We start from the raw sequence: 26,835 nt of genomic DNA on the forward strand, positions 1-26,835 counted from the left end.
TGAGATCCAGGCTGAGCGGCAGTTGAATCTCATTGAAGACTAGGGGATAAGTCAGGTGGGCCTTTAAGCCCCATTGATTTCAATGGGAGCTAAGTGCAAGCAGCTCAGGATATGATAATCTCCTGGTTCCCTTGGCAGACACCCCTTAGTGGAATTTAATTTTTAAGTCAGCGCACCTAAGATTGTGCTGATGGTCTGGATCCAACCCTCTGGCTGTCTCTTTCACGACTGTTTCATTTTGAACTTCTTTGGTACGTCGGTGCCTAGCGGAAGGGATATGATTATGAAGAGACAGGGTGCTTTGAGCACTCAGGTTACTTGAATCCCCATACTCAGCCCCCAACATTGCATTTGTTCTCGGCCCTTGAAATGCATTTGTGATGTTTAAGGTCATTTGCTTTAGCTAAAATATATTATTCATAATTATTATTAATATTTGGTAGTTCCTTTTTTTTTTTTTTGCAAGATGAACTCAAAGCAGCATTAGAAGTGAGTAAAAGCAAGAGAGTTTTTAAAAGCCTAACATGCTAATATGTACCAAAAAGCCGATCCACTATTTAAAAAAGCAGGAAATTATGGTCCAGAAGCCCAGGTGGATATAGATATCTTTGCTTGGTGCCTAAAAACAGATAGTGATGGGACTAGGCATGCTTCATAGGGGAGAGCATTCTGCAAATGGGGAGCCACCACCGAGAAGGTCCGTTCTTGTGTTAGCAAGGCCCTGTGAATACATCTAGCACAGGGGTCAGCAACCTTTTTCAGCTGTGGGCCGGTCCACCGTCCCTCAGACCATGTGGGGGGCCGGATTATATTTTGAAAAAAATAATAATGAACGAATTCCTATGCCCCACAAGTAACCCAGAGATGCATTTTAAATAAAAGTGCACATTCTACTCATGTAAAAACACCAGGCAGGCCCCACAAATAACCCAGAGATGCATTTTAAATAAAAGGACACATTCTACTCATGTAAAAACATGCTGATTCCTGGACCGTCCGCAGGCCGGATTGAGAAAGCGATTGGGCTGCATCCGGCCCCCGGGCCTTAGGTTGCCTACCCCTGATCTAGCATATTCCTATAAACCCTAATGCAGGAGACCTAGTATACGGCAACCCTGGTTGGTAGGGTGGCCCTCTGGCCTGCACTTCCTGGTCGACCCTGTCATCATTCAGCAGCCTGGCTCAGATATCTGCTGTGGTTGCTGACTTACTTACTTACTTATTTAATTGATATACCGCCCTTCAACCAAGGACCACAGGGTGGTTTTCAGCCTTGTAAATAGCCTTGTTGCCAGCCCAAAGGTCAAGGTGCTACTATTGGTGCATAAGGCCCTCAACAGCCTGAGAGCGGTTTGCTTGCAGGATCACCTCGCCCCATATGTTCTCACTCAACCACTTCAATCCGGCCACTGTTACCTTCTCATGCCGTACTTGTAAGAAATCAATCTTTTAGTATGCTTTGGAACTCCCTGCCGGCTGACACTTTGTTGTACTGTCTGAAAACATTTTGGTTTGGGCAAGCCTATCCATGTTTACATATACTGTTTTTTATTGTTAATTTTAATTATCTTTAAATGTTTTTATTTATGATTTTAATATTTCTTGCGTACCACAGAGGTTTTATTACAACCAAGCGGTATATAAACTTTGTTAAATAAACAAATCCTTAGAAACCTCTCATGAGGAAGAACTTGCCACCTTCCAAAGCAGTCTTGTTCTGCTGTTACATCACCAGGAAGTACTTCTAATATTTATTCAAAATTCTGTCATTTGAGCCCATTTATTCAGGGCTTATCTTCTGGAACGAAAAAACACATTTGCTCCATCATCTATGTGACTCACAGCTTTTTAGGTTTTTGAAGATAGCTGTCACATCACCTCCCAACAAAACAATCTCAACACATTCAATCTTTCTTTGTGAGATGTGGTCTTCACTTTCTGAAACACGCTGTGTGGCCAATTTTAGACATCTTCAGAGAAGGGAATATTAACTTCCTTAAAAAAACAAAAAACAGTTCCTGCAGCTTCTAAATAAGTGGGATTTTTAAAAGCCAAAAATGAAATCGGAACACTATGTTTTTGCTTTTTTAATGTACTCATTTCTGTTTGCATTGTAATGAAGTTTTAAATTATAAAATTTGGTAAATGGGCAAAGAAAACAATTTATGCCACAATCCTATTCCCACGTGTACCTGGTTTAATGAACTTCTGAGATGACATGAATAAGTTGCACTGCTGGTTTCACATTGACTGTGATGAAGTTCTCCATATGGGGGAAAATATTGGTATTTAAAATCCAGGATATTGAAGAGAAAACTTATTCCTCATAGTCGCTGAAATTTGGAGCAAAGTCGGTCTTCTTAGTCGGGGGGGGGGGGAAAATAAATTTTGTTTCATGACCAAATAAACCCTTTTTTGAAGGTAAGAATATTCCTTAGCATTCCCTAACAACCCGTCTCCTGTTTTAATGGTAATTGCCACAGCAACATAATCTTAACAGTGGAATTGCTTGTGTGACACATGCTGGGCACGTGTTGTAGGTAGAATTAAAATATCCACTGGGGCACATTGCTAGGGATATCTTTTTTTAAAAGGAAGAGGAAAAAACAGAACTCCAGCTGCTTCAGATTCTTTGGCCAGGAAAATGAGAGCTTACCAAGTGTAAGGGATTTTACGCATACCTGAGAACCACCCTCTCATCCGCAGCTTTTCTGTGAATATATGTCTGGTGACCATATCTTTTGAAAAATCAGTTTCGCCATCCACAAAAGCATGAGGGCTGTTGTTGTTAAGAGTGTCGGGCTTGGGAGAACTAGTCTGAACCAGCCCGTGAAGCCTTTGGTTCAATTTGGGCTAATCAGTATCACTCGGCCTTGATCCAGTTCTAAAATTGAAATACACAGCATTATACATTGTAGAGCACGCTTCACATTATTGGTGCTGACCTTCTAAACGGCTTTGGCTCTGTATACCTGAAGGAGCATCTCTGTCCCCATCGTTCAGCCCGGAAACTGAGGTCCAGCTCCAAGGGCCTTCTGGCGGTTCCCTTGCTGTGAGAAGTGAGGTTACAGGGAACCAGGCAGAGGGCCTTCTCGGTAGTGGCACCCGCCCTGTGGAACGCCCTCCTGGCAGATGTCAAAGAATAAACAACTATCTGACTTTTAGAAGACATCGGAAGGCAGTCCCGTATAGGGAAATTTTTTATTGTTTGATGTTTTACTGTGGTTTTATAGTTTTTTGGAAGCCACACAGAGTGGCTGGAGAACCCAGGCAGATGGACAGGGTGTAAATAAATAACAATAAATGCTATGAGTTAATCTGTGACAAGTGGCTTGTGCAGACTCTCAGGCGAGGGGTGTCTACAGCATTGTTCAGGGAACAGCCACATAGTTCAGGCTCACAGGAAAGTCTGGGAGAAACTTCAGTCTGATTGTCGGTGTGGACAGTACTGTGCTGGGTGACACAAAGATCTGACTAAGGCAGCTTCTTGTGACTAATGGAGGGAGAAATTAGATGTGATGCAGAAGATCTGTAATAGGACCATCCCGCCCCCTTTTTATGGCTTTTCCATCAACAACCTTTCCCTCTGTTTCATCCTCTCCCCACCCCTTCACCCCGGTCCTTTATCTCCCACATCAAATCTATTTCATCCCTTATTTTTGTGTCATAACATTTGGTGGCCACCAAACAAACAAACAAAAAATGCATGAAAAATTTACTTCTCAACATCTTTTGAAACCCATCGTGATTAATACTGAATTGATCACAAAAACAACCACCACAGGTAAATGAATTTCTAGGACGAAGAACTGGGCCTGTTCTTTTGACTACAATTTCCAGACTGCTGTATTTTTCGTCGTATCATTTCTGGAGGAAGAGAGAGAGAGGGAGAGTTTTAATTTGTACACATCAGTTTTACAATGGCCTTTGGCTATAGCAACTTGCTGAAAGAGCTAATTAATTTTGCTTTGCCATTTTGGGAAATAAACCCACTGTGTAATTGCAAAGTATCATTACACTCTTGCTGGGGAGGACTCTGGTTATTAGTGGTAACACCTCTGCAATGAGATCAGGACTGCTCTCCCCCAGGCACTGTGCCATTAAAGTTTGCGTCGGCTACCATCAGCACCACCAGGCCGATGGAGAGCTCATTTTTGTGGAAAAGTAGACTGGATTTCCTGAGCACTCCTTCGGCCAGAATGAGCTAATAACATCTAGATTAGATTGTAAACTCTTGTGTGCCTGAATTCCGCCGCACAAACCTCAAAACCCTGTAATAAACCTTGAGAAGCTAATCATGCTCCTGGAAGGAATTTGAAAACTAATGCTGCAATTGGATGTAGTATTGTTACCTTCCGGTCCTAGAGATAAATAATCGGTGGCTTGAAAAATACAGGGAAAGGCAACAGGTAAGGGTAAAGGTAAAGGTAAAAGACCCCTGGACAGTTAAATCCAGTTAAAGGGGACAATGGGGTGTGGCGCTCATCTCGCTTTCAGGCCGAGGGAGCCGGCGTTTGTTCACAGACAGCTTTCTGGGCCACGTGGCCAGCAGAACTAAACCGCTTCAGGCACAACGGGACACTGTGACGGAAACCAGAAACGCCGTTTACCTTCCCGCCGCAGCGGTACCTATTTATCTACTTGCACTGGCGTGCTTTCAAACTGCTAGGTTGGCAGAAGCTGGGACAGAGAAACGGGAGCTCACCACCGTCACACGGATTCGAACTGCCGACCTTCCGATCGGCAAGCCCAAGAAGCTCAGTGGTTTAGACCATGGCGCTACCTGCTCCACAGGGACGGACAAAGATATATTGACACCTGAGGCAGAAAATCTCAAGAGCATTCCTACTACATACAGCCTGGGATAGCCAACATGTTGCCTTCCAGATTATCCCTGGAGAGCTCAGTTGTTTAGAGCATGGTGGTGATAAGTTTGCAGGTTCAATCCCCGTATGGGACAGCTGCATATTTCTGGATTGCGGGGGCTTGGACTAGATGATCCTCCAACTTTACAATTCTATGATTCTATGGTGATGATGATGGTGATGATTAAAATTTGTATACTGCCCTATACCCACAGGTCTCAGGGCTGTTCACAAGATAAAATTACACTGCGAAAACATAAAAAACATCATCAAAATAGAACAAGAACAACCCAATAACCCCCATCCCCAACACATTATAGAAGGGCAGATGTTGTTGAACTCAGCTCCAGCCAACATGGAGGGAACATGGAGGGCATTTTGTTCTCTATCCCTTGTCTATGCCAATTTGCAGTGGCTCTTTGAAGTTTATACACACACACACACACACACATTTTTATTAGTTTTTTAACATATCATTTTCAACAGTAATTAAACATACTTTTACATCTTATTCATTTTTTTTGACTTCCATCAGTCCTGTCTGAAAATTTTCCAATCTAATCTCTTAGTATGCATTTCTTATTTTCCCTATTACATTTCAAACTCATAAACAATATCTTTTTCTACTTTGTAACACTTCATATATTCCTTTTTACAAAACGTCTTGTAGTCCTACTAATGTAATTTGTTGATTACAGTTGCTCTTCAAATAATTCATATACTTCTTCCAATCTTCTGTAAATCTCTGGTCCCGCAGGTTTCGAATCCTTCCTGTCATTTTGTCCAATTCTGCAAGGTCCATTAATTTCGTCTGCCGTTCTTTTTTCATCTTTCTTCTTTCTGCTTCCATTTCTGGGCTAACAATACTCTTGCTGCTGTTGTTGCATATAATAACAGTTTGACATCTTGTCTATTAATGTCTTGGCCTATAATACTGGCTCTTGTGAGGTTCCAAATGGAAGCCTTTCCTAGCCCGAGCTGAAGGTTCATGGACCGAACCTGTATGTGAGTCTGTGCACCAAGCTACAACTCTTCCACAAGCCATAGACCCGTCGGAAAACGCCCCATTTTAATGGGGGTGGGTGCAATAGAGAAATGCCCTGTATTGGGGGACCCATTGAGTCCAGCATCCTGTTTGACCACTGGCAGATCAGTTGGCTCCAGGATGTCGTGAGCAGAACTTGGTTGGCAATAGTGCTCTCTTGCTGTTTGCCCCTTAGTAACCGGGCCGTCCTGACCTAAAGATGTAGTTTTCCTGCCTTCTTCAGTCTCTGAGGATGGACCCCTAGTGGGATCCTCATCCACTCCATAGTGTGGATGTCGGTGCCAACAGAATTGGTTGAGGACCCTTTAGGCCAACCAGAGAATATTGAGAAGCAAAGCAGCTAGTAAGCTTGATCTTTATTGATCTGTTGCAGCAGGGTGCTCCCCTCACCCGCAGGAGAGAGGAGGGACCCAGAACAATGGTGCGCAAGGCCTTATAAAGACTTTTGAAATTGCCACCCTGTAGATCAAGACCACCCCCAGAAACATCATACATACATCACAGAAGGGGTGTAACCTAAGACCACCCCCCAGATACATCACACCTACATCACAGAAAAACAGAAATTTGAATGTTGTTTTTCCTGTTTGCCAAGTTATCTGATTGCCTTTTCTGACTGCCTTTCCTGATAGTCTGTCACCCATTAAAATGCTGATTACGCAATTCCTGAGACTAGGGGAAGGCTCCCTGACCCCCACTCCCTCCTTGCAGGGAAAACATTTGGTCAGTTTGGGAATCAAAATGGTTCCGGGTTGGTCTTCCTGTGCTGATCTACGTACGTGCTTGGTTGGTACACTTATGAACATTACCATATATCAAGACCTCAAAATTCCTATCACACAAGCCAACTGCTCAAAGAGGCTGGGCCAGCCTGTATAAGACCCCGGATGGCCTCAGCACATGGCTGAGACAATATTGGGAACATAAGGAGGTGCCTCTTCCCCAAGTCAGACCATTGGGGCATCCAGCTCACTATTGCTGTACTGACTGGCAGCAGTAAAGTAGAAAGAAGGAGCAAAACACACTCTCTTCATCCAAGCCAACTGCTTCACGGGCATAATTCCATTATTCAGGACATAATTTTAAATTCCCCACTGAGGAGTTGTGAGACATGTTACCAGAAATGGCATGATTATGCCAGGTTTTCTGCGAGCTCCTGAAATTATCTGTGCATTATGAATTTAGTCTTTGGCAAAGTAGAACAGTTTTACTGCGCCTTCAGGAGTTTTGAGGTGCACATATTGCACATGTGTCCATGCGCACACACACATACCCCTTCTGTCCGGGGGACAAGGAGCAAAAAGATTGTCAGCCTCTGCACACCATGTTGGCTCCCTGCCATTCCCAGAGGCTAAACGGAGACTGTTTCTATGCAAGAGAATAAAAGAGACATTTTTTATTTAAAAAATTGTCACGCACAGAAACCAGCGGGGAATATTTTAGTCTCCCTGAACACTCTTTGAACTGACTTGAAAGTTGCCACTTCTCAACAACAATAACTTTTCAAAAGAAAACTCCAGTGTGAAGCTGCCAAGTTTGATTTTCAGACTTGAGTTCAGACGAGCGGAAAGTAATTATCTTTTCCCAATTCATCACCAATTCTTGGTGGGTCAAATCCACTTGGGCTTAATCTTCAACCTAGATCTTACTGTCCTCTGCTGGTGTGAGGAGCTGTGTCAGCCACATGATTAACCCTCCTGACATTAACTACAATTGCTGTGAAACTTGCTGAATGATTAATCAGCAAGATGCACAAATGGTCTAGGCTCTAGAATAGGAATACCCATTTCCGGTGTCCTCTTACAACCTCCACCCTGGGAAGGAGATGGCTCCACACCTTAGGAGCCACTGTGGAGCCACTGTCACCTTGTCCCCCGTACCCCATGGAGGTAGCTCTGCCACAGGACTCCTGTGAATAAACCAGATACCTTGGAAGATCAAGAAAGATATGAGCAGCTTCCCCCACAGCTTGAAAACCCACTGTCTAGAGGAAGCAAATGACTGCATTAAAAGATGCTCATCCTTTGCATGGCCAGATGTAGCACTTGGGGGATGAATTTTTAATCTTGACTTTGAATGTAAGAAGAGCCTGCTGGATCAAGCCAATGGCCCATCTAGACCTACATCCTGTTCTCACAGTGGCCGCCCAAATGCCTGTGCGCAAGAACACTCTCCCCACCTGTGTTTTCCAGCAACTAGTACTCAGAAACATTGCTACCTCTGACTACAGAGGCAGAGCATAGCCATTGTATGGTCCAGAAGATAAAAGTTCTGGCAGTTGTTCCAAGCTGGGGCTGAAACAACTTGCATCTTTGGCTCAGCTGCAGGGTTGCTAACCGTGGTGCTGAATGTCATGAACTTTGCATCAGCCCCTCCGCGGCCTTAGTTCACAACCAACACCAGATCCCTTGGCCTGCTGGTCTCCATCTTGCTTTTGCCATCACCTCTCGTCTGTGGTGGAAATGGCAATGGCAATGGATCAGGGAAGCTTTTAATATTTGATGAATCATTGTATTTTAATATTCTGGTGGAAGCCACCCAGAGTGGCTGGGGAGACCCAGCTAGATGGGCAGGGTATAAGTTAATTAATTCATCATCATCATCATCAACAACAACAACAACAACCACCACCACCTACATAAACCCGCTGGCAGCAAAATGATCCCTCTTTTTCCGCATGTTGTGGAGCAACAGTTGCAACAGCAAAGTCCTTCTTCTGCCCCTGCTGTGTGCACCCTGGGGATAAGGAAGGAAGGTGCTGGCTTGTTCTAGTTGTCTTTCGTGGCACCAGCTGCCAGTGCTTCAACCAAAACAACAACAAACAGATTAATCTGGCAGCACAAAACAGCAAGAACGGTACACAGGGGAAAGAAAGCAGGCTGAACAGGAGCTGTATCCAGTGCTACTCGTACTCAGCACAGATCCACTGAAATTAACAGGCATGATTAATATAGGTGCATTGGCCAGAGTGAAACTTCGTTGGCTACAACCCCATCTTGCTAACTCATGATGGCCGCGCTGTATTGCTGGCAAACCCCACTGGGATCAGAAGCAATCCCAATAGAGCACGTTGGAGGAGAAGGTCTGGTTTTGTGTAAGGCACACCCCTGTGTGCATATGAAACATCAGGCTGGGTGCTACACGACATTGTCACATTTGTGCATGTGGGATGCAGCCAGTCGTCTGGAGCACAAGGAGGGCAAATGGTTGGCAGTTTTAATATTTATTGACAAAGAATACATTCACGGTAGCACTTAAGGTGCACAGTGGCTATAAAACAGATCCAGTCCTCATTGAACATTCTGGGGGCTTCTTACACACACACACACACACACACACACACACACACACACACACAGGATCTCTTTGTGTGTGTATTTGTGCATCCTTCTACATACCTTGGGGTTCCTGCAAACCTGCTACTGTTTCCCTCTTATATCTGGATGCCAATGCTTGGACTACACAAGCACTCAGAACTCAAACGCTGGAAACAGAAGGAAGTGTGGCATCTTCTCTATTTTGGCACTGAGAAGAAGCAAGGAAAGAAGCAAGGAGAAAAAAAGAACAAATACGTATCACAGGGTAAAAGCGTAGGAAGGGGAAAGGCCATAGCTCATCGGTATGGCATCTGCTTGGCATGCAGAAGGTCCCAGGTTCAATCCCCATCATCTCCAGGTAGGGCCAGGAGAGTCCCTTGCCTGAAACCCTGGAGAACGGCTGCCAGTAGACTATATTGAGCTAGCAGTGTTTGAAACTCCCATTGTTGTAGCTCATTTTGCAACAAGGAATTTCTGTAGTGTGAGCAGCTTCTGAGCTCTGGGTGCAGTACTGCGCTTAAGATTTCAGCTTAAAACTGCAGAGGGGAAGGAAAGGGGGAGCTTTATCTGCCTCCCCACTTCCAACTAGTCTCTGAAAACTGGAGAAGGGACCCTCTTAAGAATATTAGGGAGGTGGGCAGGGGAAGGACTAGACCATGCAAAAAATGAACAAAGTACTTTAGCTGCAGTTCATTCATTTTCAGCTTTGTAAAAAGGTAAAGGGACCCCTGACCATTAGGACTCTGGGGTTGTGGCGCTCATCTCGCTTTATTGGCCGAGGGAGCCGGCGTACAGCTTCCGGGTCATGTGGCCAGCATGACTAAGCCGCTTCTGGCGAACCAGAGCAGCGCACGGAAACACCGTTTCCCTTCCCGCTGGAGCGGTACCTATTTATCTACTTGCACTTTGACGTGCTTTCGAACTGCTAGGTTGGCAGGAGCAGGGACTGAGCAACGGGAGCTCACCCCGTCATGGGGATTTGAACCGCCAACCTTCTGATCGGCAAGTCCTAGGCTCTCTGGTTTAACCCACAGTGCCAACCGTGTCCCTTCAGCTTTGTATTCTTGTTATTAAAAAGTGCACCTAGACACCCTGTTGTTCCACCCATAACCTAGGCTTAAGGTGCCATTTAGCTCCCATCTTTCATATCTCAGTTTCTAACGCTGTGAGCTAGATGCATCAATGGTCTGACTCCATAGCTCCCTATGTGGAAATGGAGTTCTTCAACTTTTCAGTCCTGACCTTTTCCTCTCAGAAGGGCTGGTGCTCAGGTAGAGCATCCGTCTTACATGAATAAGGTCCCAGGTCTGGTCCACAGTATCTGCAGGTAGGGTTTGGAATTGCTTCTGTCTGAAACCTTGAGTGAGCTGTGTCGGCAACAATGACTTAGATGGCCGAGTGGGTCTGATTTGGTGTAGGCAGCTTCCTCTGTGCCTGTGGCCTCCTCACCCTGTCTCAAGATAATTCTGAATTACCTTGCAACCGTGTGAAGAGATCCTGATACACCTTGTGTCGTTCAAGGCTGCCTTCAGGAAGAACTCTGTTGGAAATGCATTAGACTTAGAGGTTCATCTTTCTTCTATTTCCCCCGATCAGAATTTGAACCTGAGCCTGGTCTTGCTTTCGCTTACCACTCTGCTACGGTTCCGGTTTTCTACGAATTGCTCCTGTGCACAAAAAGCAAAACAAAGCAATATAAAAGGGCAGTTTGAAGTTCCAGCCTTTGCAAGGCAAAGAAAATGCATGACAAAGTTTTGTGGAGGAGAAAAAGAGGCCGTTTGCAAGACTTTGAAAGGGATAACGCTCCTCGCGCAGCCAAGATAAGTAGATGGGTGAACAAAGACCAACTGCACTGTGAGCGGAGAGGGTCTCCATGGCAACGTAATTATTTTCTGACTTCAATCTGCGTCCTGCATAACGATAAGAAGTTTAAAGAGAGGAGGAGGGACATCTCTCCCACTTGCTTCCCCAGCAAAACCGACTGGAGAGAGTAAGCTAACAGGGCACGTGTAGCTGCTGCCATCCCTGTTTAAGCAAGATACCAGCCCCGTGCAGTGCCAGCATTGAGGGAAGGGCCATACAGTTAATCCGTGGCAGAGCTTTGAAAGAAGACAGTCCTCTGGTTCCAAACTAGCAAAGCCAATGATAATATCCTGTGGCAGGGAGTTTTTCTTGCGAACAGGCCCCCAGGCTTCTGTGAGCCTCTGTCCTCTGGTTTTACCTGTACAGTGGACCCTCCGGATACGAACTTAATTCATTCTGGGGGTCCATTCGCACCCCCAAAATTATGTAAATAGAGGCATGCTTCTGTGTATGCACGCGGCGCGATCGAGCACTTCTGCACATGCGTGCGCGGTGAAACCTGGAAGTATACACTTCTGGGTTTGCCGTGGCCATAACCCGAAGATTCCATATCCAGAGGGATCCGTAAGTAGAGGTATAATAATAATAATTTATTATTTATACCCCACCCATCTGGCTGGGCTTCCCCAGCCACTCTGGGCGGCTTACAATTATTTTTTTTAAATACTGTACTACATCAAACATTAAAAACTTCCCTAAACAGGGCTGCCTTGAGATGTCTTCTAAAAGTCTGGTAGTTGTTGTTCTCTTTGACATCTGGTGGGAGGGCGTTCCACAGGGAGGGCGCCACCACCGAAAAGGCCCTCTGCCTGGTTCCCTGTAACTTGGCTTCTCACAGTGAGGGAACCGCCAGAAGGCCCTCGGTGCTGGACCTCAGTTTCCAGGCAGAATGAGGGGGTGGAGACGCTCCTTCAGGTACGACTGTATGTCTCTTGGATTCATCACTGAGCATTGAATCCTGTCCGAATGTCAGGCACTTACCTCTAGGTCTTCAGCCATCAACCACTCAGTGTCAGGGGACTGAGGAGGAATGGTGGAGACGCCCCCCCTTCTCCTACACTTCCCATAGAAGAAACAGACAGCATAGATTTAGAACAGTGGTTTGGCGAAGGGCATAATTAAGAGGCTGCAGAGGGGAGAAGCTGGGAAATATTGGGAGAAGAGCAGCAGGAAGAAGAACCAAGGGAGAGACAGCTGACAGTGTCTTTAGAAAGCATTCCTGACCCCCCCTCTCCCAGGACCAGGTGAGCATTGAGAGTAGTAGAACAGAAAGCTCAGATGCAGAAAGCTCAGTTTAGCCATCGCAGGGATGACGTAGAATTAGGAGAGATGGTGCGGATGTTACTTATTCAGAACACCACCATTATTTAGCGGAGATTGTCTCTCTCTGTGAATACTGAATAAATAATCGGTAAGAACTCTTCTTATTTTATCTGCTCCGTGGCTGCCACTGTGGGAGGGATAGGATTCACTGAAGCCTGACACTCAGGTAGCAAAGGTGCAATTTTCGTCCTCCAAAGTTTTACAGCTTTGCTGCCAAGTCGGCATGCAGCTCAGCGATTTGTGCAGAGACCATGTCCATCGCTTCTACTGCCGTTACAGTGGCATCATTTGGTGACACCTTTTCGCCGTGTTTGCGGCCTGTGTCCGATCGTTCACCTGAGATAATGACTCACCTGTTAGCTTAGGTAGTGAAATTGTGGCCCTTCCTCGCTGGTGCACCACAAATCATGTCGCATCTAAGCAGATGTAAAATTGTGCATTCCGACTGTGGAATGCTTTCCCTGGAGAGACTTGCTTGGCGCCATCCTTACATGTCTCTAGACGCCATGCAAAAAACATTCCTCTTTACCCAGGCTTATGGCTGTTAAATAATCTATGGCCTGTGAAAGTGTGGGGGGAGGACTTTTATTATTATGGTTATTTTACTATTAGGCTGTCAGTCAGTATGCTTTTTACTATGTCTTTATTACATTTTTATCATTGATGTTTTATAATGTGCTCCTAACATTGCACACCACCCTGGGGTCTTTTGTTTTTATGAAATCATTTTTATTTGATTTTACAAATATAGAATTATAACACTCCGAATACTCTGAATCTCAAGACTTCCCCCCACCCCCTTCATGGATCCTATTGTCAGCATTCACAATTGCATATTATTCTGTTCTATATTTTATATCAATCCATATTGTCCATAGTATTGGTTACATTACAAGTGAGATTAAAATCCTGCTAACGTTTTCATCTGCTTGCAATGGTCTCTTAAATAGATTTTAAAAATTTCCACCCCGGAATCTTTTGATAAAGGGTGGTGTATAAATTGAATAGATGATGATCATGATCATCATCATCATAAATCCCTTTTCTGAGTAAGGGAATGGGAAACCAAAAGTGGTAAATTCGACCATGCCTGGTAGGATTGCTCTGTAAAATAGCTAAAATAGGCACGCATAGAATCTTGGCTTAGGTTTCATGGAACAGGCAAAGGCAAACTGGGCCCTCCAGCTGTTTTGGGACTACAATTCCCATCATCCCTGACCACTGGTCCTGTTAGCTAGGGATGATGGGAGCTGTAGTCCCAAAACAGCTGGAGGGCTGAGTTTGCCTATGCCTGTCATAGAAGCAGTAGCCTCAGTCTCCTTAGACAACTAGCTAGTTATAAAACCTTGCCTATGATAGAGTGGACCTTTCATGCCTGGGTTCCCTTCTCTTTGTCTCTGTCTTCGATAGCTGGACTATACTAGAGGCTCTCCTTCTCCTGAATTTTATTTCAATAAGAAAATGTGAGGGAATGCTAGCAGTTTGGGAATCATTCTTTTTTGGAGGGCTTGCAAAATAACAACAGCAACCACCTGTGCCACAAACCAGATTGGATGAAAACTCGTATCAGAGTGCTCTGTAAATTGATAGCCATAGTTTTTAATATACTAACCCTTTATGCTCTTCCACACCCGTTTAATTAGATTCTTATAGACTTTTATATATACCTTCTGTTTCAATACTTTTTAGCTTTCCAAAATGTTTTACAGTTTTTAAATGATTGTACCCCATCCTACTTATCCTGGTCTACGAACGTAATAAAAATTTGAATTTGAATTCAACAACAACAACAATAAACTTGGGTGGTGACAAAAGTGGTGGTTTTCTTTGCGTTCCTTTGCCTTAGCAGCTTTGCTGAGACCTTTTAAAAATGTTTAGTGTTTTTTAATCTGTGTTTTCATGATAACCTTTTGTATAGTTGGTTTTAATGCGTCTTGTGGATTTTAGCTGTGGTTTTATTAGCAGTTTTATGATGTACTCTGTCTGGAGAGCTCATTGACTGATGTATTAATCTTTCAATAAAATAAATGTTCCATCTTAAAAAAAAAAAATTATACCAAGTTTAGCGCACCAGCTCACATTAACGAGGCCCAGGGGCCGTCAATACACCCGTCTCAGCTTAAGCATACAAGCCGAAATATGCCAGCCAGCTTGGGACATATCCACATGAAATAGTCATTTATAATGCAAGGGTAGTAAGGTCCTCAGACCATTGCCTGGTTGTAGATTGTGGGTGATTATCTTTCCAGTGCAAGTCACACGGTGATCATAAGTGTTTGCAGGAACTGTCGACCCCGATTAGCTTAGTTTCTCGCTCCAGTCTTAAATTCAGTTATCTACATTTTGCAGCAATTGTCGTTTTTTTAAAAAACAACAACAAATGTCGTTGTGAAAATTCATCAGCACTTTCTCCTAATAGACACCTTTTTATATGCAGTTTCCCTCGTATGCATTTTTTGTATGTCGTTTTCACTAATATCCTCATTTTTATGCATACCTTAATATATGTATCTTTTGCAATCATTGTTTAGTCAGCACTGCAAAATTCAGATGAGTGCAAATTTTGAAGGATGCAATGTTTCGGTTCACGTGTTGTTTCGGAGAGCACGCATGTGATAAATCCAGCTTTCTTAAAAATAAAAAAAAATTAGATTTTCCACAATTGTAACAAAAACCACAAAGCAAAATAACACGGAAAGACCAAAAAAATAAACAAATAAACAAACTTAATTCTTTGAAAATCCCACCTTTTTACACCTCTTAATTGACTTCTAGTCCCTCCCTTTGAGTTTCCTTATAATTGAATGTAACAGCTTTCCAATATCATTATTAAACTAAAAATCACTCCAATTAAATCCATTTTATTCACTTTTCTTAATAGTCTAAATCCCATTTATTTATTTATATCCTATTCTAATCCTAGGGCTATTTGGTACTTTCAAGTAGTTTTTAATTTTTTATATTGCAATATTAATTCAAATAGTCCTTAAATTTCCTCCAGTCCTCTTGAAGCTCCTCTTCTTTCTGGTCGCGGATTCTTCCAGTCAGGTCAGCTAGCTCCAAAATGTCCATCAGCATCATCTGCCAGTCTTCCACTGTTGGGAGTTCTTGTGTTTCCCAATTTTTAGCAAGTAATATTCGAGCAGCCGTTGTGGCATACAAAAATAATTTAACATCTTTCTTGGGCAGTTCCAAACCTATTATTCCAAGAAGGCAGGCCTCTGGTGATAAATCCAGCTTTCAATGTGTTCTGAAATGGATTTCTTCCCCATCCCTAACTGGTTGCCTACCTATCTCTTCCAGATGCTGGAAGGTTGGATATTGACCATCCTGGTATCTGTCGGTGTCGGCTCCCTCCTGTTTATGGTGGCGCTGGTGATCCTCCTCAGAAACAACATCCATGCTACCATGTTCTGGAATGAAATCGTGCTAGAGAAAATCACCAACTTTGTCATGGATCAGAGCAAAGAGCAGCGGATCTTGAACTCTGTGTCCTACAATGCCGTCAAAGGGGACCCCGAGAGCGTCTTGGACTGCATCGACAACTACTGCTCCCAGAAAGAGTGGGCCATGAACGTGGGCGATGAGAAAGGTAAACGGGTGTCATGGACGAGTTGGACGCAGAGGAAAGGTGGGAGGAACCAGCTGGGGAACCCCCAAAGGAAGAAGGCCCGAAATCCGGGGAGTGGTGGTGGGATGACAATGAGTGGTCAAAGGGAGAAGAGGAGGTCTCAAAGGATGAAGAGGTAACAGGGCTTGGTGAGCTGGGATGCAGAGTCTGTGGTGCAGAGTCACAAGTGTCTCTCCCTCCTGCTGCGGTGCAAGCTCCCTTTTCCCTGGTCTCCCAGCGGTGTGAAAAGAGGGGAGGAGGGGTTGGCTTCATGCAGACACAGTCTCTGATTGCTTGGGAGAAGCCCTGGAGAGGAGGGCTGTGGGGAGATGGAGACTTTCAGTCTTGGCAACTGATGCGTAAGACCTCCCAGAGATGAGCTGCTGTGCTCCTTAGCCCTGACACTCAGCCAAGGGATGATTGTGCTTTTGCTTAAAAAGAGTCAACTCCAACTTTGAGCAGTGTGATCTGCTGTCGGTTCGCTCTTTGACAATGGGCTGGAGCTCCTTTAAAGTTGGTCTTTGGTCGCCACCAAGAGATGTGGAGATGGCTTCTCTTTAGAATATAAAGAAAGCCTTGCTGGATCAGGCCAAGGGCCCGTCTGGTCCAGCATCAATACCCATCCAGAGTCTCATGGAAAGGAGCCAGCAGAACAACACTAATAATAATAATAATAATAACAATAATAATAATAATAATAATAATAATAATAATTTTTATTTATACCCCGCCCTCCCCAGCCAAGACCGGGCTCAGGGCGGCTAACAACCAATAATAAAAACAAGTTGATTAAAATGCAATTTAAAAAACAAGATTAAAATAAGACATTAGGATGCAGCCTCTTCACAGGAGGTGAAAGGAAAAAGAAAGAGGGGGAGGGAATCAAACTGATTCTAAGCCAAAGGCCAGGTGGAACAACTCTGTCTTACAGGCCCTGCGGAAAGAAATCAGATCCCGCAGGGCCCTGGTCTCATGAGACAGAGCGTTCCAGCAGGCCGGAGCCAGTGTTGAGAAGGCCCTGGCTCTGGTTGAGGCTAATCTAACTTCCTTAGGGCCCAGGACCTCTAGGGTATTGCTATTTATGGACCTTAAGGTCCTCCGTGGGCCGTACCAGGAGAGGTGTACCATAGAGAGAGCATACCACTAGCCTTCCTTGTGATTCCCAGCAACTGGCCTTCAGAGGCATTCTGCTTCCGCCAATGAAGGCAGACTGCCTCCGGACAGCCTTGCATTTAACAACGTGCCTGGTAGCCACAGCCGGCCAGGAATTCCATGCAGGCACATCCTTACAATTCCATGTAGGCCATTGAGACACCTGGTGGAGAAAAGACCAATCTCTTCATTTTCCCATTGGCAGCCTGCTGCATTTTGGTGCTGGTGGGACGCGGGTGGCGCTGTGGTCTAAACCACAGAGCCTAGGGCTTGCCGATCAGAAGGTCGGCAGTTCGAATCCCCGCAACGGGGTGAGCTCCCGTTGCTCAGTCCCTGCTCCTGCCAACCTAGCAGTTCGAAAGCACGTTAAAGTGCAAGTAGGTAAATAGGTACCACTCCAGCGGGAAGGTAAACGGCGTTTCCGTGCGCTGCTCTGGTTCGCCAGAAGCAGCTTAGTCATGCTGGCCATATGACCTGGAAGCTGTACGCCGGCTCCCTCGGCCAATAAAGCGAGATGCGCGCCACAACCCCAGAGTCGTCCACGACTGGACCTAACGGTCAGGGGTCCCTTTACCCTTTACCTTTACAGGGGAAGGGGAGCCCCAGTTCATTTCGAGTACATAGTAGTGCCCCTGGGCATGGATAAAAGAAGCTGGTGAATGCATTGATGCAGGGGATGAAGGAATGCAGTGTCTATTTATGTGAATGGATGGGGTTTTTGTTAATGAATGGGACTGATAGGGGACATGAATGGAGGGTGTTGTTGTGATGGGAAAGACAGAGAGAGGGGAGGAGTGACTTTGGCCCCACCTACCAACTGCATGCATCCCTAAATAGCCCTTTCAAGAGGTGAGGATACATGTCAGGATTTGGCTCATGGCAAGGAAAATATTCTCCCTCTCAGTACCCAGAACAGTTCTGTATTACCTGCCTTGCCTCCTGGTAAGATGTGCACAATTCAGTCTCGAGCTATGGTCATCGCAGATTGAAAATTTCAATCAGAATGTAACCTAAAAATTTTAGGATGTGGCATTTCTGTTCTAAACATCAACAAGTCAAACTCAGACAAATGAAACAGATATATCAACCGACAACAAAAACTCCAATGCATTCTGTTCTTAAACAATATTAAACACTTGTTAATAAAGCATAAAGTTGTACATTGTCCTGTCCGTTTCTCATCCAGTGCCTCCATTTTCAAACAGAAGCACTGCCTGTTTCCCCCCTCTCTCAGTCTCTCACTGTCTTAGTCAATTTCACTGGGTATACCATGTCCCAAATTCTGAATAGCTATTCAGTGGTAAATCTATACATATGATCTTGCTCCCAGGTACCCTGTCTCAGACACCTCTACTGTAATTTAGAAAAAAGAAGAAAAGGCAGTTTTTAGGGCTCTTCTGTCAACTAATCAGGTCTCCAGGCCTATTAATCGAGCCCTGCTAAAGTCAACACCCTCCTTTTCCAGGTGTGATCCTAGATAAGGTCGTTGAAGAGGCGGATCCTACCATCGCTTTGGAATTTGGAACGTATGTAGGCTACTCGGCCATCAGGATCGCTCGCCTTTTGAAACCAAACGCCCGTCTTCTTACCATCGAATTCAACCCCGAGTTTGCCTCCATTGCCAGAGAGATCATCGAAATTGCTGGACTCAGCGAGAAGGTACTATCCGGCACACAGAGAGCTCCGAAATGTTTGTCAGCAGCAAATGGATGGTGGTCGCGGCTCTCTGAGAGAGTCGTTGTTTTTAATTCCGTTGAATTGTGGAGTTGGGAGGGGACCCATCAAAGATCATCTGGTCCAAGTCCCTCCCAACGCTCCCACAGCATCCCTGATAGGTGGCAACGCTCTGGGGCATTGTGGGAAATTTAGATGGCAGACCTCCACACCAGCCGTGCTGCTGGAAATTAAAATGTCAGGCCCAGTGCTCATTGGATTGGAAATCAGGGCATCTGTCCATCAGTCCTGGTAGCCCTGCCTAAGGATGTGGGTGGATGCCAGGCCAGAATGAGGTAGGAAAGGGAAGATGCAAACTATACATTTGAAACATATCCGGCACACATTTAAAGCACGATTTCTGCACTATGGTTACCAGATTTTTTTTCAATCAATCCGGGGACACTTTTTTTTGTGAAGCTGAGTAGCAACAGGGAGTCAATAGTGGGGATGTTGAGGCAAAAGACCCTGGTCCCAAGCACACATGCATATTGTATAAAGGTGCAAAGCCCTTCTTTCGCACCCTGTGAAACATAAATGCCCAGAGTTTTTTAAAAAACTGGGCAACGGCGCACCGCCCACCCGTGACTCCCGAGCCCTCCCTGATCTCCTTCCTCCTTCCCCCTTTGTTTTGACAGATCAGGGGAGGCTTGGGAGTCACGGGCAGGTGGCCGTTGCCCAGGAGAGGCCAGCCTGGTAGTGCAGTTGGCTCTGGCTGGCTTCAGGAGCTGCTCACTGCTTTGGTGCAGGAAATAGGGCAGGTGCCACGGCAGCGAGCAGCTCCTGAAGCTAGCCAGAGCCAACTGCACTACCAGGCTGGCTCCGGGCTGCTGAGGCTGCCACGTTTCCCAGGGACAGATTTGCAAATCTGGGGACATTCTGGGGACAGAATTTGTCTGGGGACAGATTTGCAAATCTCCAGGAACTGGGGACATCTGGTAACCCTATCTTAGACTACATATCCGTTTTGCTGCTGAAATGGAGTGCACACTCTGTTTTGTGATCAAGGATGGCGAAACTGTAGCTCTCCAGATCTTTGGTGGACTACGGCTCCCATCGTTCCTGGCCACTGGCCATGCTGGCCAGGGCTGATGGGAGTTGTAGTCCACCACTTCTGAAGAGCCACAGGTTCCCCATCCCTGCAGATGATTGGGGCAGAGCTGGGTTTGACTGGGGGGTAGTTTGGCCCTGAGTGACCCTTGACCGAGCTGAGTTGTTGGGAAAGGCCTTGCTCTTTATTATTTTGCCCTTACAGAAGAAACAATTGCAGCCTCATAAACTTTCCCGGATCATAAGCCAAGCGAATCACTAGTTCCCACCAGAGACTTCCCTTGCCACTGGCAGAAGTGTTAACATTCCCTTGAACAGGAGCAAAGGTCATCTACTTTATAACTACACAGAGAGAAAACATTTGGGGAAGAAATAACCAAGCCAGCTTATTATGCGCACACAAAACCCAAGTGACCCCCCAAGTCGTATTTGACCGAAGCATTTTTTGTTGTTTACAGCAGGGCAATTCAACTGCTTTGGTGGCTGGTGCGCAATGGGACTGATAGGGCAGAAGGCAGGGAGACCAACAGTAGGTGGCGCTGCAGGCAATGACAAGCAGAGCCAACCAATTCTAGTTTTGTCCCTGCTGAGTTCTGCAAGAGGTAACACTGAGACGAAGGAGGAAGAAGCAGCTGACAGAGTCATTGCTCCAACTTACTCCTCTTGGATTCGTTGTAAATAAGGAGGCAGGTGCATGGGGGCTGGTTGAGGGCAGTGCCCCCTAATAAACCAGCCTCTACTGCAATGGTTTCCAAACTTTTTCAGGCCACTGCCCTTTGGCTTCATAAACTCATCCCCAGTGCCCCCTGAAAGAGCGTCTCCACCCCCTCATTCTGCCTGGACACTGAGGTCCAGCTCCGAGGGCCTTCTGGCAGTTCCCTCACTGTGAGAAGCGAGGGCCTTCTCGGTAATGGCACCCGCCCTGTGGAACGCCCTCCCCTCAGATGTCAAGGAAATAAGCAACTATCTGACTTTTAGAAGATATCTGAAGGCAGCCCTTTTAGGGAAGCTTTTAAGGTTTGGTGTTTTATTGTGTTTTTAATATCCTGTTGGAAGCCACCCAGAGCGGCTGGGGAGGCCTGGCCAGATGGGCGGGGTATAAGTAATAATTTGTTGTTGTTGTTCCCCATAAAAAGCATTCTTCAGAAAAGCGCTTTGCACAATCCGCTATGGAAGATAATAGCACAGTAAGATTCAAAACAGTAGCAATCAATTGCACATTTATTCAAGGTCCAATTAAAATGATTTAGTTTAATTTTCAGCTGTGGACCACCCACTTTGGCCCTCCTGCTTTCAACGTCTAAAGCATATCATCATCATCATTACTAATTTATTAGTTGATTTACTTCCGAAAGTGACTCAAACAAGCCACTAAAATGGTTACTCTATGCATATCAACCACAACTACTTGAAACTCTTCAAATGAAGAGCTGACTATTGCTATTATTGTAATTTCTTAGTTTCTGACAACAAATGACTCAAACGAGCCACTGAAATGTTTAAAAAGTATGCCAATAAAAGGCAGGTCTTTCATAACCTACCCCTCTAAAAACAACCACAAGTGCTCAAAACCCTACCAGTTATGAGCTAAAAGAAAAGTTTTTGCTTGGTGTCTAAAAATAGATAAAAGGTGGCCCCAGGTGAGTCAGCCTTGGGGAGAGCATTCAGCAGTCTATCCATAGCATACAATCTTGGTTCTGTATCTGGGACTGGCTCTGGGGCCTGGGGCAAAGTGGCCTCTTGTGAGCCTCCTCTTCTCTTGGTGGGACCTGGCGGGCTTACCTGGCGTTGGCGAGAGACAACGGCACCATTTTAACTCACACTAGCTGCCCTTTTTGTGGGACGCGGGTGACGCTGTGGGTTAAACCACAGAGCCTAGGGCTTGCTGATCAGAAGGTCGGCGGTTCAAATCCCCATGACGGGGTGAGCTCCCGTTGCTCGGTCCCTGCTCCTGCCAACCTAGCAGTTCTAAAGCACGTCAAAGTGCAAGTAGATAAATAGGTACCGCTCTGGCGGGAAGGTAAACGGCGTTTCCGTGCGCTGCTCTGGTTCGCCAGAAGCAGCTTAGTCATGCTAGCCACATGACCCGGAAGCTGCACGCCGGCTCCCTCGGCCAATAAAGCGAGATGAGCGCCGCAACCCGAGTCGGCCACGACTGGACCTAATGGTCAGGGGCCCCTTTACCTTTTTAGCTGCCCTTTTGATGTCTCATATTGCCCAGAGAGACACTGCCTAGGGCAGGCTTCCTCAAACTCAGCCCTCCAGATGTTTTTGGCCTACAACCCCCATGATCCCTAGCTAGCAGGGCCAGTGGTCAGGGATGATGGGAACTGTAGCCTCAAAACATCTGGAGGGCCTAGTTTGAGGAAGCCTGGCCTAGGGGCACTGTGGAAAATTTAAAATGGCCGCTGGACCCAGCCACTAGATGCTGCTCACAGTACCAGGTCAGGGAGGAGGGATTAAAGGGGGCTCCAGAAGAGACGTCAGCAATGCCCCCCAAGTGCAGTGAGACCCCAGAAGCTGCCCAAGGAAGGCGGGTACTGACGCCGAACTCTCTGTAACACAGCTCTTCTTTGCTTTCAGATCACAATCATCGAGGGCCATTCTCAGGACATCATCCCACAGCTGAGGGAAAAATATCAGGTGGACAAGGTCGATTTTGTCTTTCTGGACCACTGGAAAGAAAGATACTGTCCCGACACCATCCTCCTCGAAGTAAGTTGGAGCGATGCCTCTCTGGAAATTAAGAGATTCCATATTCCTGGTGTGGACCACACGCAGCGGTCTGAACTCTCATGCGGCCTAGAGCCTGCTACATTTTGTCTTTCATTTTGGTCTTCCGAAAGACCAAAGGTGATGGGAGTTCAGAGCACCTGGAGTCAAAAACATCTGGATATCACCAGCTTGGGGAGGACTGAGTTAGGCTGCCTTGTGTCCTTTGAGAGGGACATCTTGCCAGCTAGGGGCCTTGCATTCATTTTTTAAGGAGTCCCATTTGTTTTAGCTATGAAAACAAATGGGAATTCAAATGAACGAGTTCCAAATGAAAATTACCTTTGTTTTTCATTGGTTTCTACGGTGATGAAAACAGTGAGAGAGTTTGAAGCAGGCGTAAAGGGCACAACAATATTTTAGGAAGACACCAGGGGTGGAGGGTGCGGGAGAACAGTAAAACTGACGGAGGTGAAAATGGGGTCTGCAAAATGGGGACCCTGCCTGCACTTAGCCAAGGGAGGGTGGTGTCATCACAGAATGCCTAGAAAACACTGAAGTTAGAGGCAACAGAAGTCTGGCCAGGTCTCCCATTCAAGCCATAAAGCGAACAACAAATGGAAGTAATGCAAAAAGTACAGTTCAAGCCAGTGTAGAAACAAAACAAACTCGCCCAGCCCACTTCCAAACTTCCACATTTCCACTTCCAACCATATTAGATAAGAGATGGAAAGAAGATGAAGCCCCTCCCAGAGAAGAATGGCAGATCAAGTTGATGGATTATGCCGAAATGGCAGAAATGATGGAAAGAATCAGAAGTCAGGAAGACCAAAATCTTAATAAGGAATGGGGGAAATTTATAACTTATCTTAAAGACCATTGCAAACAGTTAAAATCGTTAGTAGGATTGGAATATCGCTTGTAGTTTAATGGCGAATTTTGGACACAATGGAGAGGTAAAAGATTTGGGTTAGTATAAAAGATGTGGGAGGAAATGATTAACAATAGGACCCACAAAGGGGAGGAGGGAAGTCCAAGAGATTCCTTGGAATCTCGTTTTTATGTGGTAGATCTTCCGAACATCTCCTTGAAGAACTTCTGGGATTCTTCAAAATGAAGTAAAGACCTCCCTTAGAGTGGTAGGACCACTCTCAAGAGAGAGCTAATCGTCTATCTCCTGTCTCTTTTCTCAGGAATGTGGCTACCTAAGGAAGGGCTCCATCCTTCTGGCGGACAACATCGTCTACCCGGGGGCTCCAGATTTTGTCAAGTACATCCGTAGCCACAAAAGCTTTGACTGCACTAACTACCCCTCTCACCTGGAGTACATGAAAGTGGAGGACGCAATGGAAAAGGCCGTTTACATGGGATGAGAGTGAGGGTATTAAAACCTTAGTGTCAAGCCACTGCTTGTATGTGTGAGCACACACCGTAGTCCTGTCTGTGGGTCGGCGTTAGCTTTCTGTAGTTTTGGGCTTGTGGCTAAAGCGAATTTGTCACAGTAGAAGAAGTTGCAAAGAAGGCAAGTCAGCAGGAGAACAAGGGAGCTTCTGTTATGGTCAACTGAGACCCACTGAAATGAATGAACATGGCCAACCTAGATTCATTGATTTCAGTGGGTATACCCAGAGTAGACCCTAGCAGGATACAACCCCTTGTGTATAAATAGGCTAGGCAGCTAAGGATCCATCTGGAGGTGATGGGCAGTTTTGTTACATTTCCATTTTAGCGAATGACCATTTTCATTGATGGCCTCACCTATTGGATTTTCTGCTTTTTACCCAACAATGCCAAAGCCCAGTGGCTCGCTTTGTGTTTCTCAGCCAAACAAGACCAAATTGCCTTTGGAGACAGACATAAAAGGGGCATTTCTGGAAAAAAAAAATGGGGGAAAGCAATGAACAGTCAGACCCATCTTCTTCTTTCGCAGCGGCCAGAAGCGACATGAGAATTGCAAACAGGGGGGCAGAGTCTGTTCCATAGGAAGCAGCAGGGGCTGGATGTGGCTGTGACAAGACTAGTCATTGCGCTGCAAGCCATATATGCACAGTGCAATTTAAGCTTACAAATTGGTCCATTTCCTGCCTTCTGGTTTTGGAAAGGAGAAATCGGAGCCCCTCCTGTCACTTTAGTCCCTGGTTTTAACCTTCAAAGCCCTATACGGCCTAGGACCCTTGTACCTATGGGACCGCCTCTCCTGGTAATGTCCCACAGAGAAACTTACGGTCTTCAAATAAAAACACCCTGAAGGTCCCAGGCCACAGAGAGGTTAGGCTGGCCTCAACTAGAGCCAGGGCTTTTTCGGCTGTGGCTCCGATCTGGTGGAATGCTCTGTCACAAGAGACTAGGGCCCTGCAGGACTTGACATCTTTCCGCAGGGCCTGCAAGACAGAGCTGTTCTACCAGGCCTCTGGCCAGGGCACAGCCTGACCCCCTCCCTCGGCAATCTTCGCGGAGCTCTGGCCCAATGGTTGCCAGTGGCTTGATTTGAATTAATTTTATAATGAATGATTTTAGAGTGTTGTGTTGTACTTTTGTACTGTTTTATTGTTGTTAGCCGCCCTGAGCCCGGCTTCGGCTGGGGAGGGCGGGATATAAATAAAATTTATTATTATTATTATTCCAACATGTGGAAGGCAATGTCTTCCCCCTTCCCATTTTGGAACCCTGGATTCGAGAACAGGCTAGGAGTCTCAACGCACAGAAAAAGTTCTCAGCTTCAAATGGTCACATCTCACAAGTTGGGGGGGGGCTGACTGAAAGAGCAGCGGAAGGTAGAAGGTCAGAGCACTTGTCCTCGGCCCCGCTCCCTCCCTCCCGGAAACCCTACTGGGTTCCTACTGCCTGACAAGAGCTTCTTCCTCTAAAGCCTTCAGAATGTGGATAGACAAGCAAGCAGGTGCAAACTGGCAACCTGGAAGGTGTACTTTGGCAGGTCCAGTGGTTCAGCAAATCCACACTTTTACTGAACCACTGGAAGCCTCAAAACGCAGCTCTCTTCGAAAATCCAGTCTCCTCTGCATTTTTACAATAACCAAAAATAGCATAAGATAGATAAGATAAAACTTTGTTCGCGTTAGCCAATGGCCATAGCAACAGTAAAACACTACAGTATACGCAGAAAAGGAAATTTGGTATAAGAGCACAATTAAAAGTCCTGAATCCGCCGTCAGTTAGTGTCCCTTATTCTGATTGCCCCTGCTATGAACCTAGCAACCTTTGTTGTTATCTGCTCATTTTGATCTGATAGAAGAAAGGACATTGTGGCAATGGTTGAGCGCCCTGGGATGGTTAGTACTAGTGGGGTGATGATCTCATTCCTCAGGTCTTTGTAGAGACACAAGGACGTGTGCCGCTGTTTTGGTGCTGCCATCTCCACAGGGGCAAAGACGTTTCTCGGGCGAGATCTTTGGGAATCGACCCTCAAATACCGCAGATGGCAAAACATCCAGTCTTGCAAGTGTAAAAGCACATCTGTATTTTGGGATAAGAAGTTTGTCAAAAATAGCATATATTCAGCAAGCGTGTGTGCAAAAATGGGTACATTAATGAAAAGAACGTTGACAAATATGTAATGTTACAGAAAGTGTGTCATAGAAGAAATGGGCACAAATAAGCACATCTGCGCATGCTTTTATTAAGAGCTTCTCCCCTCCCTATTACATGATTGCTGAGGGTTCACCCTCCTGCTCATGGTTTTCTCATTTACCCTGAAACTGCCTGTTGCTTATCAGTTTTAAGAGTCAAAAAGAGTGTTGGTTTCTTAGGTTGAAGATGTACCACTAAGCATATACCAATTGGGGCCGCGTACACTGTTGTTGTCCCCACCCTCCTGAACAGGTTTTTGAGGGAATTTGGACAAAATTACCTCCCCTGTGTTCCCATTAGTGCATGGATGGGGGATCTGGTGGTCTTCCGAACAGTGTCGGGACCTCCCAGCTCCCACCAGTCCCAGCCAGCATGCCCAATGGTCAGGGAAGATGGGAGCTGCAGCCCAGCGACATCTGAGGAGAGGTTATACTGCTGCCTTGTAAACAGATTAAATGAAAAAATAAATGCTTGGATTTATGGTGGGTCCTTCGTCTGAACTGATTGACGATGACCTTCAGGGTCCCTTCCAACTCTCTTTGATTCTATGAAATCTTACAACGTTGTGGTAGTTGCAGAAAGAGAAGCCGTTTCTTT

General features: G+C 45.7%; 1 protein-coding gene and 1 long non-coding RNA gene across 3 annotated transcripts in view; one reads left to right on the forward strand and one right to left on the reverse strand.

Moving 5' to 3' along the window:
• COMT (catechol-O-methyltransferase) overlaps positions 1-24,056 on the forward strand; it is a 36,147-nt gene extending 12,091 nt beyond the window's left edge. For both annotated transcript variants that reach the window (XM_083590608.1, XM_083590607.1), the window contains exons 2-5: positions 15,717-16,005; positions 18,641-18,834; positions 22,522-22,653; positions 23,844-24,056. In XM_083590608.1, the coding sequence (XP_083446734.1) occupies positions 15,717-16,005; positions 18,641-18,834; positions 22,522-22,653; positions 23,844-24,023 (795 nt within the window). In that variant the 3' untranslated portion in view covers positions 24,024-24,056. The remainder of the gene's footprint in view (positions 1-15,716; positions 16,006-18,640; positions 18,835-22,521; positions 22,654-23,843) is intronic.
• LOC310751492 lies at positions 1,617-4,420 on the reverse strand. Its single transcript, XR_014542558.1, has 3 exons — positions 2,973-4,420; positions 2,682-2,884; positions 1,617-1,798 (listed from the first exon to the last, which is right to left on the reverse strand). It is a non-coding gene; the product is annotated as an uncharacterized lncRNA (long non-coding RNA).
• Positions 24,057-26,835: the final 2,779 nt, after the last annotated feature.

Source organism: Podarcis filfolensis, assembly GCF_964270895.1.
Source record: "Podarcis filfolensis genome assembly, chromosome: 16".
Classification (NCBI taxonomy): domain Eukaryota; kingdom Metazoa; phylum Chordata; class Lepidosauria; order Squamata; family Lacertidae; genus Podarcis; species Podarcis filfolensis.